This window comes from Oncorhynchus clarkii, chromosome 7, assembly GCF_045791955.1.
Source record: "Oncorhynchus clarkii lewisi isolate Uvic-CL-2024 chromosome 7, UVic_Ocla_1.0, whole genome shotgun sequence".
Lineage (NCBI taxonomy): Eukaryota > Metazoa > Chordata > Actinopteri > Salmoniformes > Salmonidae > Oncorhynchus > Oncorhynchus clarkii.
The window spans coordinates 35,150,231-35,165,744 of record NC_092153.1 but is presented as its reverse complement, the minus strand read 5'-3'; the positions used below and the strand labels follow the sequence as shown (position 1 = coordinate 35,165,744).

The window sequence follows — 15,514 nt, the reverse complement described above, 5'->3', positions numbered from 1 at the left end:
CTGTCCATCTCATTTACTGTAATACTCCATAGATACTTCCAGTCGGAATGAGAAATATGTTTGCAGTGTTCTTGATCTTAATGGAAATTGGTTTAAGTTAAAAAAATATATATTATGTACAAACAACAACACACGTATTTGCTTGCTACACTACAATGAATCCACAATGCTAAGGCTGTGTGTGTCCAACCAGCCAGAGGTCTGAAGGAGGCCTTGAGATCAATGAATAGAACATTCTGGCATGTCTGAAATTATTGATAACCTCCTGGTTGTATCTCTAGACAATCCAAAAGAAAACCACAGAAAATATTTAGCACCATAGCCAAGGTATTTTGTACTCGTTGTAAGAAAGGTCTTTGGTAGTCTGCAATGAGTAATATAAAAACAGTAGTTTGTCATAGCCTAAATGTTGATACAAATGTCAAAAACTTCATTGGGACGGAAATTAATAATTGTAGGTAGGCCAAATGTTAAAATAAAATAAAAATCTTGGTGGCTATAGTTTGATCTGGGCAATGGGAATTAATGCTGTTTCAGAGGGAATACAGTAGCTATGATAAATATACACTAGGCATAGATAGATACTTACTTGTCTGGTATACCAGTAATGTGATTGCTTTTTTCATCATGCAACAGATTACACAACAGATTATGGGTTAGTGAACATAGAATATAATTTGACAGATTAGGGGACCTATTGTGGATGATTCTGGGCCTTGAAAATAGACCGGACGACTGCCAGTCATACACGCATACCCTCCTACCTACCTACCTACCAACCACCACCACACACACTAACGTAAGCACGCACGCACGCACGCACGCACGCACACACGCGCACACACACACACACACACACACACACACACACACACACACACACACACACACACACACACACACACACACACACACACACACACACACACACACACACACACACACACCCTTCCCCTTCTACCCTGCCCTCTCTCCCCCTCAGAGAGAGCCATATGACCTGGCAGGGAGAGGAACAGTTCTACTCTAGTGGCTGGCTCAGGTGTCTGACTGACAATAGAATGAGCACATGCTTCAGAAGGAGAGGTTGGAACCAAAATTACTTTCCAATTGTTTGGTTCTGAACAGAAGCATTATTTTTTTCATTCTGTTCCACTGTTCTGACCAGCAAAATAAAGTTCTGAACCGTTTAATCTCAAAACAAGTAACGGTTTATATCGTTCCTTTCTGTTCCTTTTTAAACCTCTGAATTATTATTATTTGTTTTACATTTAGATCAACATTACATTACTTCACCAATCAGTGCGGATATAGGAGCTTTCTATGGAGTGAGCAAGCTGTAGTTGTATACACGCATTGAACTGACATATGCACCCAATCAAAGGACCTGAGAATGAATATAGTACTGAAAGCATAAACTACAGCTAGCTAGCACTGCAGTGCATAAAATGTGGTGAGTAGTTGACTCAAAGAGAGAGAAAGACAATAGTTTAACAGTTTTTAACAAATACATTTCTTCCAAAATTAAGGAGATGAGAGAGAGATTTCATAGTATATATTTTTTCACATTCACTTACTTAGCTAGCATTGACTGCAGCTAGCTATTTTAGCCTACTCAAACACCCGGCTCAAACAGAGAGGGATGTTATGTTAGCTAGCTGGCTATGGCTATCCAACACTGGAACTCTTCCAAGTCAAGGTAAGCTTTTGGATTTATAAATGTATTGACAAAGGGGCCAGGCGGTGTAACTGCTAAACTGCACTGAAGTCCACAAGCGAAGGGAAAAGGTGAGAGCACGTAGATAGATGCGAGAAAGAATTAAATACAATACTCTGTTACTATGGTGGGAGACTACAATGTGGTTTTTAATACCTCAATGGACCGTAAAGGAAATCCCTACAAAATATCACCCTCGTGCACTTAAGGAAATCACGAATATCATGGATATATTGGAACAAGTATGGAGGCTTAAATATCCTGACCTAGTGAGATATACATGACGAAAGCTCAATCAAGCTAATTGTCTTGAATACATTCTTATGTCATTCTCGATAGCACCAAAAGTTTAAAAAGTGTTGATAGGGGACAGAATGGGGTCGGACCATCAAATAATGTATCAAAGTCTATTGGGTGACCTACTTGTTTTTAACCACAACAAAATAATGTATTACTTACGTTTTCCGACATAACATTCAATGCATTTGAAAAGTATGAGAAGAATGGGAGAAACTCCCCAATAAACAGGCTACTTTACAGTCTTATTCTAAAATGGACTAAATGTTTTTTCCCCCTCATCAATCTACACACAATACCCAATAATGACAAAGTGAAAACAGGTTTTTAGAAATGTGAGCAAATGTATAAAAAATAATGAAATACCTTATTTTACATAAGTATTCAGACCCTTTGCTATGAGACTCGAAATTGAGCTCAGGTGCATCCTGTTTCCATTGATCATCCTTGAGATGATCTTGATTGGAGTCCGCCTATAGTAAATTCTATTGATTGGACATGATTTGGAAAGGCACAAACCTGTCATATAAAGTCCCACAGTTGACAGTGCATGTCAGGGCAAAACCAAGCCATGAGGTCGAAGGAATTGTCCGTAGAGCTCCGAGACAGGATTGTGTTGAGGGACAGATCTGGGGCAGGGTACCAAAACATTTCAGCAGCATTGAAGGTCCCCAAGAACACAGTGGCCTCCTCTTAAATGGAAGAATTTTGGAACCACCAAGACTCTTCCAAGAGCTCGTCGCCCGGCCTAACTGAGCAATCGGGGGAGAAGGGCCTTGGTCAGGGAGGTTTACCAAGAACCAGATGGTCACTTTGACAGAGCTCCAGAGCTCCAGAGTTCCTCTGTGGAGATGGGAGAACCTTCCAGATGGACAACCATCTCTGCAGCACTACACCAATCAGGCCGTCATAGTACAGCGGCCAGACAGAAGACAGTCCTCAGTAAAAGGCACATGATAGCCCGCTTTGAGTTTTGTATCACAATTCCAGTGGGTCAGAAGTTTGCATACACTAAGTTGACTGAGCCTTTAAACAGCTTGGAAAATTCCAGAAAATTATGTCATTGCTTTAGAAGCTTCTGATAGGCTAATTGACATAATTTAAGTCAATTGGAGGTGTACCTGTGGATGTATTTCAGGACCTACCTTCAAACTCTGTGCCTCTTTGCTTGACATCATGGGAAAATCAAAATAAATCAGCCAAGACCTCATTGGGAGCAATTTCCAAACGCCTGAATGTACCACGTTCATCTGCACAAACAATAGTACGCAAGTATAAACACCATGGGACCACGCAGCCATCATACCGCTCAGGAAGAAGATGCATTCTGTCTCCTAGAGATGAACGTACTTTGGTGTGAAAAGGGCAAATAATTTCCAGAACAACAGCAAAGGACCTTGTGACGATGCTGGAGGAAACCGGTACAAAAGTATCTATATCCACAGTAAAATGATTCCTATTTCGACATAACCTGAAAGTCCGCTCAGCAAGGAAGAAGCCACTGCTTCAAAAATGCCATAAAAAAAGCCAGACTACGGTTTGCAACTGCAAAATAGTTGGGAAGAGATTTTCGATCTACCGATTTGATGGCACATGGAACTGATACACAAAACGAAGAGTTTTTCTATTCAAATTAATATAAAAAATTCTTGCAACCAATAGAATGTTATATATATGGGGGGATACAACCATCCCAGCTCTGAAAATTTGGAGAGAATGATGAGAGAATCATTAGATCATTTGCTTTGGTACTGTCCATATGTAGCTTGTTTTTGGTTACAGGTTCAGGAATGGATAAAGAATTGCAACGTTTACCTGGAGCTAACACTGTAAATAGCAAAAATGTTTATCTTTAATTTACAATCTGTAGAAACTATGATAATAGAAAGGTTCAGAACTTTTGTGAAACATCACAGCACAGCTGAAAAATACATGGCAAATAGAAATCAAAACTAGATGGTGTTCAGAGATAGATGGGAAGGGTTGAGTGGAGTTGAATGGTGGGACTACAAAATACAATGTGTCCATAAAATGTATATACTGTAGGTTCATAACTTTTGTGAAACAGCACAGTTGAACTGGATGGTCTTCAGATAGATGGGAGGGATTGAGGGTAGCTGAAGGATGGGACTAAAAACAAAAAAAGGAGAACTCTTGTCAAATATACTGTGTCCATAAATATAAAGTATGCATAAGCTGGAAGTAGAAGTCTAAGTGTTGTTTTCCATTACTGCATTCCAATTTGTGGAGGGGTGGTAGGGTTAGGGGAAAATAATAAAGTAAAATATATATATATTTTAAATACAGTATATACAGTGCATTCGGAAAATATTCAGATCCCTTGACTTTTGTATAAATGTATAAAAATATGTCAACTGAAATATCACATCTACATAAATATTCAGACCCTTTACTCAGGACTTTGTTGAAGCACCTTTTACAGCGATTACAGCCTCAAGTTTTCTTGGGTATGACACTACAAGCTTGGCACACCTGTAATTGGGGTGTTTCTCCCATTCTTCTCTGCCAGGTTGGATGGGGAGTGTCGCTGCACAGCTATTTTCATGTCTCTCCAGAGATGTTCGACAGGGTTCAAGTCCGGGCTCTGGCTGGGCCCCTGAAGGACCTTCAGAGACTTTTCCCGAAGCCACTCCTGTATTGTCTTGGCTGTGTGCTTAGGGTCGTTGTCCTGTTGGAAAGTAAAACTTGGCCCCAGGCTGAGGTCCTGAGCGCTCTGGAGCAGCACTTTTCTCTGTTCATCTTTCCCTCGATCCTGACTAGTCTCCCAGTCCCTGACATTGAAAAACTTCCCCACAGCATTGTACTGCCACCACCATGCTTCACCATAGGGATTGTGCCAGGTTTCCTCCAGACGTGACACTTGGCATTCAGGCTTAAGAGTTTAATCTTGTTTCATCAGACCAGATAATCTTGTTTCTCATGGTCTGAGAGTCCTTTTGGTGCATTTTGGCAAACTCCAAGCATGCTGTCATGTGCCTTTTACTGAGGAGTAGCTTCCGTCTAGCCACTGTACCATGCCTGATTGAGTGCTGCAGAGATGGTTGTACTTTTGGAAGGTTCTCCCGTCTCTACAGAGGAACTCTTGAGCTCTGTCAGGGTTCTTGTTCACCTTTCTGACCAAGGCCCTTCTCTCCCAATTGCTCAGTTTGGCGGGGCGGCCAGCTTTAGGAAGAGTCTTGGTGGTTCCAAACTTGGAGGTTCCAAACTGGAGGCCACTGTGTTCTTGGGGACGATATATATATATATATATATATATATTACTGTATATACTGAGGTCTGTAATTTTTATCATAGGTACACTTCAACTACAAGAGACGGAATCTAAAAAAAATCCAGAAAATCACATTGTATGATTTTGAAGTAATCAATTTCCATTTTATTGCATGACATAAGTATTTGATACATCAGAAAAGCATAACTTGATATTTGGTATAGAAACCTTTGCTTGCAATTACAGAGATCATACGTTTCCTGTAGTTCTTGACCAAGTTTGCACACACTGCAGCAGGGATTTTGTCCCACTCCTCCATACAGACCTTATCCAGATCCTTTAGGTTTTGGGGCAATACAGACGTTCAGCTCCCTCCAAAGATGTTCTATTGGGTTCAGGTCTGGAGACTGGCTAGGCCACTCCAGGACCTTGAGATGCTTCTTACGGAGCCACTCCTTAGTTGCCCTGGCTGTGTGTTTCGGGTCGTTGTCATGCTTCAAGACCCAGCCACAACCCATCTTCAATGCTCTTACTGAGGGAAGGAGGTTGTTGGCCAGGATCTCACAATACATGGCCCCATCCATCCTCCCCTCAATACGGTGCAGTCGTCCTGTCCCCTTTGCAGAAAAGCATCCCCAAAGAATTATGTTTCCACCTCCATGCTTCACGGTTAGGATGGTGTTCTTGGGGTTGTACTCATCCTTCTTCTTCCTCCAAACACGGCGAGTGGAGTTTAGACCAAAAAGCTATATTTTTGTCTCATCAGACCACATGACCTTCTCCCATTCCTCCTCTGGATCATCCAGATGGTCATTGGCAAACTTCAGACGGGCCTGGACATGCGCTGGCTTGAGCAGGGGGACCTTGCGTGCGCTGCAGGATTTTAATCCATGACGGCGTAGTGTGTTACTAATGGTTTTCTTTGAGACTGTGGTCCCAGCTCTCTTCAGGTCATTGACCAGGTCCTGCCGTGTAGTTCTGGGCTGATCCCTCACCTTCCTCATGATCATCGATGCCCCACGAGGTGAGATCTTGCATGGAGCCCCAGACCGAGGGTGATTGACCGTCATCTTGAACTTCTTCCATTTTCTAATAATTGCACCAACAGTTGTTGCCTTTTCACCAAGCTGCTTGCATATTGTCCTGTAGCCCATCCCAGCCTTGTGCAGGTCTACAATTTTATCCCTGATGTCCTTACACCCTCTCTGGTCTTGGCCATTGTGGAGAGGTTGAAGTCTGTTTGATTGAGTGTGTGGACAGGTGTCTTTTATACAGGTAATGAGTTCAAACAGGTGCAGTTAATACAGGTAATGAGTGGAGAACAGAGGGCTTCGTAAAGAAAAATATGATTTTTTTCTTCTCATTTTGTCTGTCATAGTTGAAATGTACCTATGATGAAAATTACAGGCCTCTCTCATCTTTTTAAGTGGGAGAACTTGCACAATTGGTGGCTGACTAAATACTTTTTTTGCCCCACTGTATATTTATAGATATAAATACTGAACAAAAATATAAACACAAAATGCAACAATGTCAATAATTTTACTGAGTTACAGTTCATATAATGAAATCTGTCAATTGAAATAAATGAATTAGGCCACAATCTATGGATTTTACATGACTAGGCAGGGGCGCTGCCATGAGTGGGCCTGTGATGGCCAGGCCCAGCCAATCAGAATGAGTTTTTCCCCACAAAAGGGCTTTTTTACAGACAGAAATACTCAGCTTCTACCCCCATACCATAAGACCCCTGAACAGCTAATCAAAGGGCTATCCAGACCCCTTTTTTATGCTGCTGCTACTCTCTGTTTATTTTCTATGCATAGTCACTTTAACTCTACCTACATGTACATATTACCTCAATTACCTCGACTAACCAGTGCCCCCACACATTGACTCTGTACCGGTACCCCCTGTATATAGCCTCGCTATTGTTATTTTACTGCTGCTGTTTAATTATTTATTACTTTTATTTAAAATGTTTTACTTATCTATATTTTACTTAACACTTATTTATTCGTCAAACTTCTTAAAGCATTATAGGTGAAGAGTTTGTAAGTAAGCATTTCACTGTAAGGTTGTATTAGGCGCATGTGACAAATAAAATTTGATTGGATTTGATTTGATTCAGTTCCATCAGCTGTCTGTGGCTGGTGCTGGTCTCAGATGATCCCACAGGTGAAGAAGCTGGATGTGGAGGTTCTGGGCTGGCGTGGTTACACGTGGCGTGCTGTTGTGAGGTCGGGTCGGACGTACTGCCAAATTCTCTAAAAATGACGTTGGAAGCGGCTTATGGTAAATAAACATTCACTTCTTTGACAAAAGCTTTATTGGACATTCCTGCAGTCAGCATGCCAAGTGCATGCTCCCTCAAAACTTGAGACATCTGTGGCATTGTGTTGTGTGACTGCACATTTTAGAGTGGCCTGTTATTGTACCCAGCACAAGGTGCACCTGTGTAATTATCATGCTATTTAATCAGCTTCTTGATAAGCCACACCTGTCAGGTGGATGGATTTTCTTGGCAAAGAAGAAATGTTCACTAAAAGTGATGTAAACAAATTTGTGCACAACATTTGAAAGAAATAAGGTTTTTGGAATATTTCTGGGATCTTTTATTTCACCTCATGAAACATAGGACCCACACTTTACATGTTGAATTTATATTTTTTGTCAGTGTATACAATATTAGATAGGCTATGTAACATAAAATGGTCATCAAAATGTAATAATAATAATCCGATTTTAATACTACTCATAAAAATATGACTAAAACATAATTCCATATCAGCTAACGGCGATGGGCCATTTTACATCCACCATGAAAATGTGTGATCATCCCTCTTCAACGCTGCGGAGTGCCTGGAGTCTAAACAATCTCTTTTTCACACATATTCTGCTTCTTTCCGGTCCTCCCTCCTTTTCTCTCTCTCTCTCTCTCTCTCTCTCTCTCTCTCTCTCTCTCTCTCTCTCTCTCTCTCTCTCTCTCTCTCTCTCCCCCCCCCCCCCCCCTAATCTACAGGCCCATAGGCTTATAATAATAACTTGATTTCAACCTAGCAATTACTTAATGTTCTCTCTATACTATAAATGTCCTGAAGACATGTATTGGAATAGTGTTTCAAGACACATTATTACATTATGGTTTTAACTCCAACATTAAGAGAAACCAATACAGTGGCAGTTGAGTTTACGCTGATGTGAGAGCAGAATACAGGTATAATTTATGACCAGTAAAATGTTTCCGTTTGTTTTCAAATCCTCAAAAGAACTAAGTGTCATCTGTCACAATAGTTGGCGTAACCTCAATCTGCCAGATGACAGAGTGTTTTTAACATCCCCAACATGTCTGAAAAGTCAACTGTAAACTTGTCTGTAAGCAGACACATACCCACACACACACGCACAAACACACACAGATACACACAGGGACATAGGCACACAGACAGACGGGCAGGCACACACACGCACACACACAAACTGCTGAAAATGATCGCCTCAGCCTCTTCTCACAGCCCTAGTAACACTAAGGTTTGTCACTTTGAAACAATTTATTCTGTTGGATTCCAGACTAAAAAGAAAGACTTGTTTTACACTTCATGGCTGCTTTTAAGTCGTTTTAAAAATAGCTAAAAAGCTACTGAGCTGTCGCCATGGCTACTAACGTTTGAGTGAGTCTGTTCTTTTTGTCTCTGATACATGTTTTCATGTGATGATAAACAAACACAATCATGAGAATTAGGGTAATATAATGTAAAATATACTGACATCAATATTACAAATAATGTTAGAATAATAAGAGAGTTTGAGGTGTGGCATTTCAATATTCACAAGGTCACCAAAATGCATATTTTCATGCCTGCACACCAAAAAAAATGCAGGCCTGTTTGCGTATGTCTTATCTGGTTGAGAGGGGTTTGTTTTCCTAAAAGGTTTTATAGTAAGGTTGGTGCATAGGTCATGAGTCATGACCCTTCCTATGATGCAGATCACATGGTGAACTTGAGAGACTTGAGGTGTGACCCTTACTACTCCACAAGCACTTCTAACCAAACCTTCCATTGTACCTTTCTTCAAAAACATTGCCCCTCTATATGAATGAGTGGGTTTGATGGTTGATCACATGTAGACCATTCCTATGACCTAGGATTGAACGGTATTTATGGATCAAAGTGGCAAACAACACGTTTGTTCTATCCACAATAAAAAATAACTACTCCTCCCAAGTTCCAAGAATTTTCACGCAGTACATTCTATACTGCCTCTCACACATACACGCACGCGCACACACACACGTACACACACACACGTACACACACACACACACACACACACACACACGCACACACACACACACACACACACACACACACACACACACACACACACACACACACACACACACACACACACACACACACACACACACACACACACACACACACACACACACACACACACACACACACACACTGTAAATTCCAACTATAATAAACACACAAACTATTTGCTTAGTAAAACGATGTGAAGATAAAACAAGCCCAAGGCATTTTTAACTTCTGAAGAAATTTGAAGGAAGTTGCTGCCAGCGCAAATAGATAAATAGATAATGGCGGGATGCTTAAGTGGGGGGAAGGGAAACGCTCAGACGGAATAATTGAGTCAGCGAAGCGCGGGGCTGTGAGCCAGTAAGGATCTGGAGCTGTTTGTCTGCATGCTGCTTTACGGTTGAAAATCGGCCAAGCGAGCCTCCGCGCGTGGCAGGGTGTGTGCGGAAAAGTAATGCGCTCGCTCTTCCATTCCAGAGAAGCTCACCATTCTCCCGAACTGTTAAAAACACTATCCTCGGAAACATATGCTAATTAGTCATGAGATACAAGCAACTGTCAAAAAAAATGAAAAAAAAGTGGGGTTGAAAAGCGCGCTTATGTATCTGGACATCTCATCGCTTCTCACGTAGTAGCTGGACTGGACTGGCAGGTCACACAGGTGGAATGTCAAATAGTAGGTTATCCTCTTTGGTAAATTTTAGAGATGAGCCCGACCTAACATCTCTATTGGCTAAACGTTACTCGTCTATGAATGTATTTGAAAATGTTCTCGTAATGATGGGGTCCATTACCTTCTGAAAGTCTTTTGATAAACCCCATTTACAGACAACATGTTTGACATTTTACAAGAACATTAGTGAAGAACGGTGCAACAACTTTCTGTTAATTCAATACGTTAAGGTTCAGTAGCCTAACCAGACGTTATCCGACTCGCTTACCTTTCGTAAAATCCACTGGGAGAGGATCACAATGGTCCAACCGAGTACCTTCATCGCAGCACACCTTCCGTTGCGGACCACCCTGACACTACGAGCCTCCTTGGGTTAACATACACACAGCAGCAACAGCAGGCAGGGAGCGCACACACAAAGAAATAAAAAAAAGTTTCGATATTATCAGTTTCGGTATTTATCAGTCTATTTTACAGTGTTTTCGACACGAACAACTAGTTGCAGGCTTAGCTTCTCCGGTCCGTTTCGTTAGTGTAATGCATATCCATAGTTTAGAAGGATGGATGCTGACGGAAGTCGGGAAGTTTGCGCGCAGAGGCAAAGTCACCTTCGCAAGAAGAGAACGCATAGGCTACGAGAGTGAAGATCACGAGAGCATCTTCTGTTCCACTGTCGTTGGTTTGTTTGCGTGCTCTCTCTCTCTCTCTCTCTCTCTCTCTCTCTCTCTCTCTCTCTCTCTCTCTCTCTCTCTCTCTCTCTCTCTCTCTCTCTCTCTCTCTCTCTCTCTCTCTCTCTCTCTCTCTCTCTCTCTCTCTCTCTCTCTCTCAATATATTCCCAGAACTGTCGGTAAAAGTTGGCCGCACACTCTAGGAGCTCAGATGCAATAATTGAATAACCTAATAACCAACGTTTCGACAGACAAGCTGTCTTCATCGGGGTATAATATATGTCTGTCGAAACGATTCAAATGACACACTTACAATTACACATGGAAATAATAAAGCCAGTAGGGCTAATGTTAACGTTCATATAAACATTTATACTTTAGGCTACTATGAGATCATTAGTTTGAGTAGAAAATGTGAGGTGAGAGAATTTTCCACTCCACATCACCCTGAGAGGATGATTCAAAACTGAAACTGGTGACCTTAGATCTCTCTTCATTTACAGTCAAGCTATTTGCAGTTTTACCATCCATGTCTGTCTGTTAACACACACACACAAACACACAAACCAACACACACACAGGCCCTTACAGACCTGAAGCCACTTTCTAATTTTACAATATTGATACGGAGGGTCTTTGGTGTATGTAAAGCACTTACGGCCTATGTGCTACTGTTCCTTAGTGACTGTGATGGAGAACATGGCTCAGCCTCACGGCACGGCCTGATGCAGTATGTGTCAACCCCCAGCCAGGTTACCTCTGGCCAAAGTGCACAGCATGTCAATGAACTCAAAGTCCGACGTGGCACTCGTTTCCATACGTAGTGCACCACATACACAGTGCACTACTTTTCAAAAGCAGTGCACTGTGAAAGGGAATGGAGTGCCATGTCAGAGACAGTGGGGGCCAGAGTTTGAGCTAGCATGGGTGGAGCAGGGGTGCATGGAGAGCAACTCTTAGATGGAGAGGGGAGTGACAGACTGATATAAATTATTTCATTTCTGAAATTGTAGGCCAAAAGTGTATTTTGTTGGATCTGTTGCTTGCTTGACTATGGAGCGTGAAAGGCCAGTGCATCTCCCCATACTGACAATGTGGCTCTTTACTGCCACCTGGTGAAGGAAACATGCCATTTGTACGTTTTTTTCAATTGTTTAAGCACAATTTTGAAAACAGGGCCCGGTTTGTCAAAACACTACACACAATTAGCACCACCCTACACCAAAGTAGCACAACACTTCAGATCATTTGCCAAATGGAACACTTTTGTCAAAACTATTCACGACTTCATAAAAATAATATTTTGTTACCATACGAAACACACACATTTCATATGACTTCAATCTTTTTGAACCAGTTACACACTGCTGTTGCTAACCTAAAACACTTTTAGCAAGTCTAATTGTCAGTGATTAGAGTACTGTAAATGAAATACAGAGAAAGTGCAACTATAAACACTACACAAGACCAATGCTGCAGACTGAGGAAATTATCATTTATTTCTCTCCATATACCCAAATCAGTCAACATGGAAAATCACAACAAAACATGTCCCAGTTTTCATGCTACTACACAACACTGTTAGCTCAGCAAGCAGACAAACGTAAAATACTATCCAGTACAGGTTACAATTACAGTAAATAGCAAAAAATTCTGAAAAAAACCTGACAATATTGTACAGAAAATACTACAGTAAACATACTATACATTATCTCTTCGCCTAGCTGGATCTGGCCAGAGAATTGCATCAACATCACATGCAATATCGTCATTAGCAAGACAACGCGGGACTTGGTCACAGGCGTCCTCCATGGCCTGAATGAGGGGTACCTGAGCCTGGGGCTGGAGATCGTAAACCTTCCACGGCCATGCAGAGAAAAACTATTCGATAGGGTTTAGAAACAGAGAGTATGGTGGAAGGTACAGTACTGTCAACTGTGGATGGTGCTGAAACCAGTTCTGGACCAAAGCAGAGCGGTGGAATGACACATTGTCCCAGATGACCGTGTATTGCATCTGGTGCATTTCATTACCTGCTGTGACGATGTGGTGCAATCGGTCCAAAAATGTGAGAATGTGAGGTGTGTTGTAAGGGCCCATTTTGGCATGACGCAGGACAACCCCATGCTGTGAAATGGCAGTGCAAAGGGTGATGTTACCCCCATGTTGCCCTGGGACATTGATTATAGCCCTGTGGCCAATGATATTTCTGCCTCTCCTTCTTGCTTTTGTGAGGTTGAACCCTGCCTCATCAATATATATGAATTCATGCAGGATTTCCTCAGCATCCATCTGCAAAACTCCCTGAAATACAGTGAAAGACAAGATTGTGTAGTTCAGGTCTAGTATACAGTCAATGTAAAAAAAGGTTGTGTGCAGTATGCAACATCAGTGCTAAAGTGAACAATACAAACCTCCACATACTCATGCCACAGCCGTTCAATAAGCGGATGATTACTGTAACTGTTGACAGATCTTTAACCTGTTTTCCTGTCGAAAAGTCCTTATGACAGATGCCACTGTATATCCGCTAAGATTTGGCTGAACTCTCAGTCCAGCCTCCCTCAGCGTCAATCCGTGGTTCACAACATGGTCCACTAGTGTTGCACGAATGTCATTTGATAAGTTTGGTCCTCTTCTTCTTTGTGCACGTTCTCCTCCTGCTTCAGGTCTTCCTCGACCTCTGGCTCGACCTCTGGCTCGGCCTCTGCCTCTTCCTCTACCTCCTTCTCCTCCTCTGTGTACTCCTCCTCTCACCCTCACTCTTCTTCTGACTCCTTCCATTGTGGTTGAAGGCAGGTGAACCTACCTGCTGCATTTTTATAGTGCTTAAACCTGATTGGTGTGTCTACAATTTAGCAATCATGTGTTTGTGCACCTGATGGCTGTGTTTAACAGATTGGCTCATAGGTGTGGTAATTTGACAGTCAGTGCTTTGGAATTGCAAGGAAGTGACATCATGATATACTTCTGTGTCTGATGTATACAAGTGTGTTTAGTGTTTTGCAAATCACTGTGTGTAATGTTTTGCAAATAGTGTGAAGCTGACAATGTGCTTACAGTTGTGCAAATCTAGCCGTGTGTTTTGCTCCTTGAGTGTAAGGTTTTGCTAATTGTGGGAAAAGTTCAATTTTAGTGTGTAAGCAATCGTAAAAAACTGTAATAGGGTAGATGACGGTACAGCTGCATAGCGCATACCCTCCAATAACGTGAGAAAAACAACAAACAAATACAAGCTTTGAACTTTTTAGCACCTAAAATGTTGGCAGTATTTAAAAAAAAAAAAAAAAGTAAAGACAAGAAAAGTGAGATGGCAGTGTCAGTTCTCCTTGGCGATTACTGCACACCATGTGACTGATCTGATACCAGTCAGTAGAGAGGCCTATTGTTGCACAAGAAGGGAAAAGAAGATGAACTTCACTTAACATAATTTAGGCATTTGCTCAAATAGGCTATATCACTCACATCATCCTAATACGTCTTCACAACTTCACTCTCCATGATAATGTGATGAAGTGACAGACAATTCGGTGACAGACACTTCAGGGGCAGTCTTATGTAACAGAATTCTTCTATCAATCCTGATTTGTCTTCAAATATCTATGGAGAAGCTCTATTGGAATACTAAAGTTAAACTCAAAATGTAGTAGTGACAGACAGAGTGACAGAAACATTTTTCTATCAACCCTGATTTGACTTCAAAGTTATATTCCAAATGACAGTTGGAGTTATTTATGTTTTGCAACCCTGGCCTGGGCCTATTTCTCATTTCTCGTAGTCTTAATTTGCAATACAACTATGCATTTATTTATTCTATCTCTCTCTGCCGTGTTGCTTTGTAGGATTACAAACAAATGTCTCTTCTTCTTTCATTTCATCTCTTTCCCAGACGCGTTGCGAGTCTACGGCCTTGCGGGGTTGCGGGTTGCTGCGAGTTGCAATATGTGATCAACATTGAAAGTGGCAGTTGAATTTCACCCAACTGCTGATGTGCTCTGTACCACTTAGTACAGCCACTCCTGCTCTACTCTGGTCCCTCTCTGCTCCACACGACACACTGCGCTGCTTAGCGCTGCGTGGTTAGGGCTAATGAAGGAACATGCTCGGGGAGAATGAGAACCATTTGCTATATAATCTCCACATCATTTAGCCCCTCCCCCTTAGTCCTCAGTCACCACTCCCAAACTGCATAGCTATTCAAGAATGATGAAAGGGAACGAAGAAAGGGAATGCAATTCCAACTCTTGTATCAGTTTCAGTAACCCTCTATCGTAGGCCAATTATGACATCATCCTGTTTTATTGGGCCATGTGCTAGCTGTTAACTGCTTACTGTGTTTGCTTAGAAACAGGCACATACAGTGTTCAGGATGTATTGTATGTGTGTGGACTCCCAGTGTGAATTGAATTTATTTGGGTAAAAAACATATACAACAAAACACTTGTTTCCAGCGTGGACTGGAGTGGCAGCGTGGACCGGAGTGGTCCTCCAGTGTGGACTCCAGAGTAGTAGGCAGTACAGTCAGCATTTAGAGTGCCTTGTTTTTGTGTAGACTACCAGTGAAGTCGAGAGGAACAACAGTAGCAGGTAGATAGCAGCAG

General features: G+C 41.8%; 1 protein-coding gene across 1 annotated transcript in view; it reads right to left on the bottom strand.

Moving 5' to 3' along the window:
• LOC139414199 (neurexophilin-2-like) overlaps nt 1-10,698 on the bottom strand; it is a 105,205-nt gene extending 94,507 nt beyond the window's left edge. Inside the window, exon 1 of the mRNA XM_071162088.1 lies at nt 10,513-10,698. Within this exon, the coding sequence (XP_071018189.1) occupies nt 10,513-10,566 (54 nt within the window). The 5' untranslated portion in view covers nt 10,567-10,698. The remainder of the gene's footprint in view (nt 1-10,512) is intronic.
• Between the last annotated feature and the right edge of the window lie 4,816 nt (nt 10,699-15,514).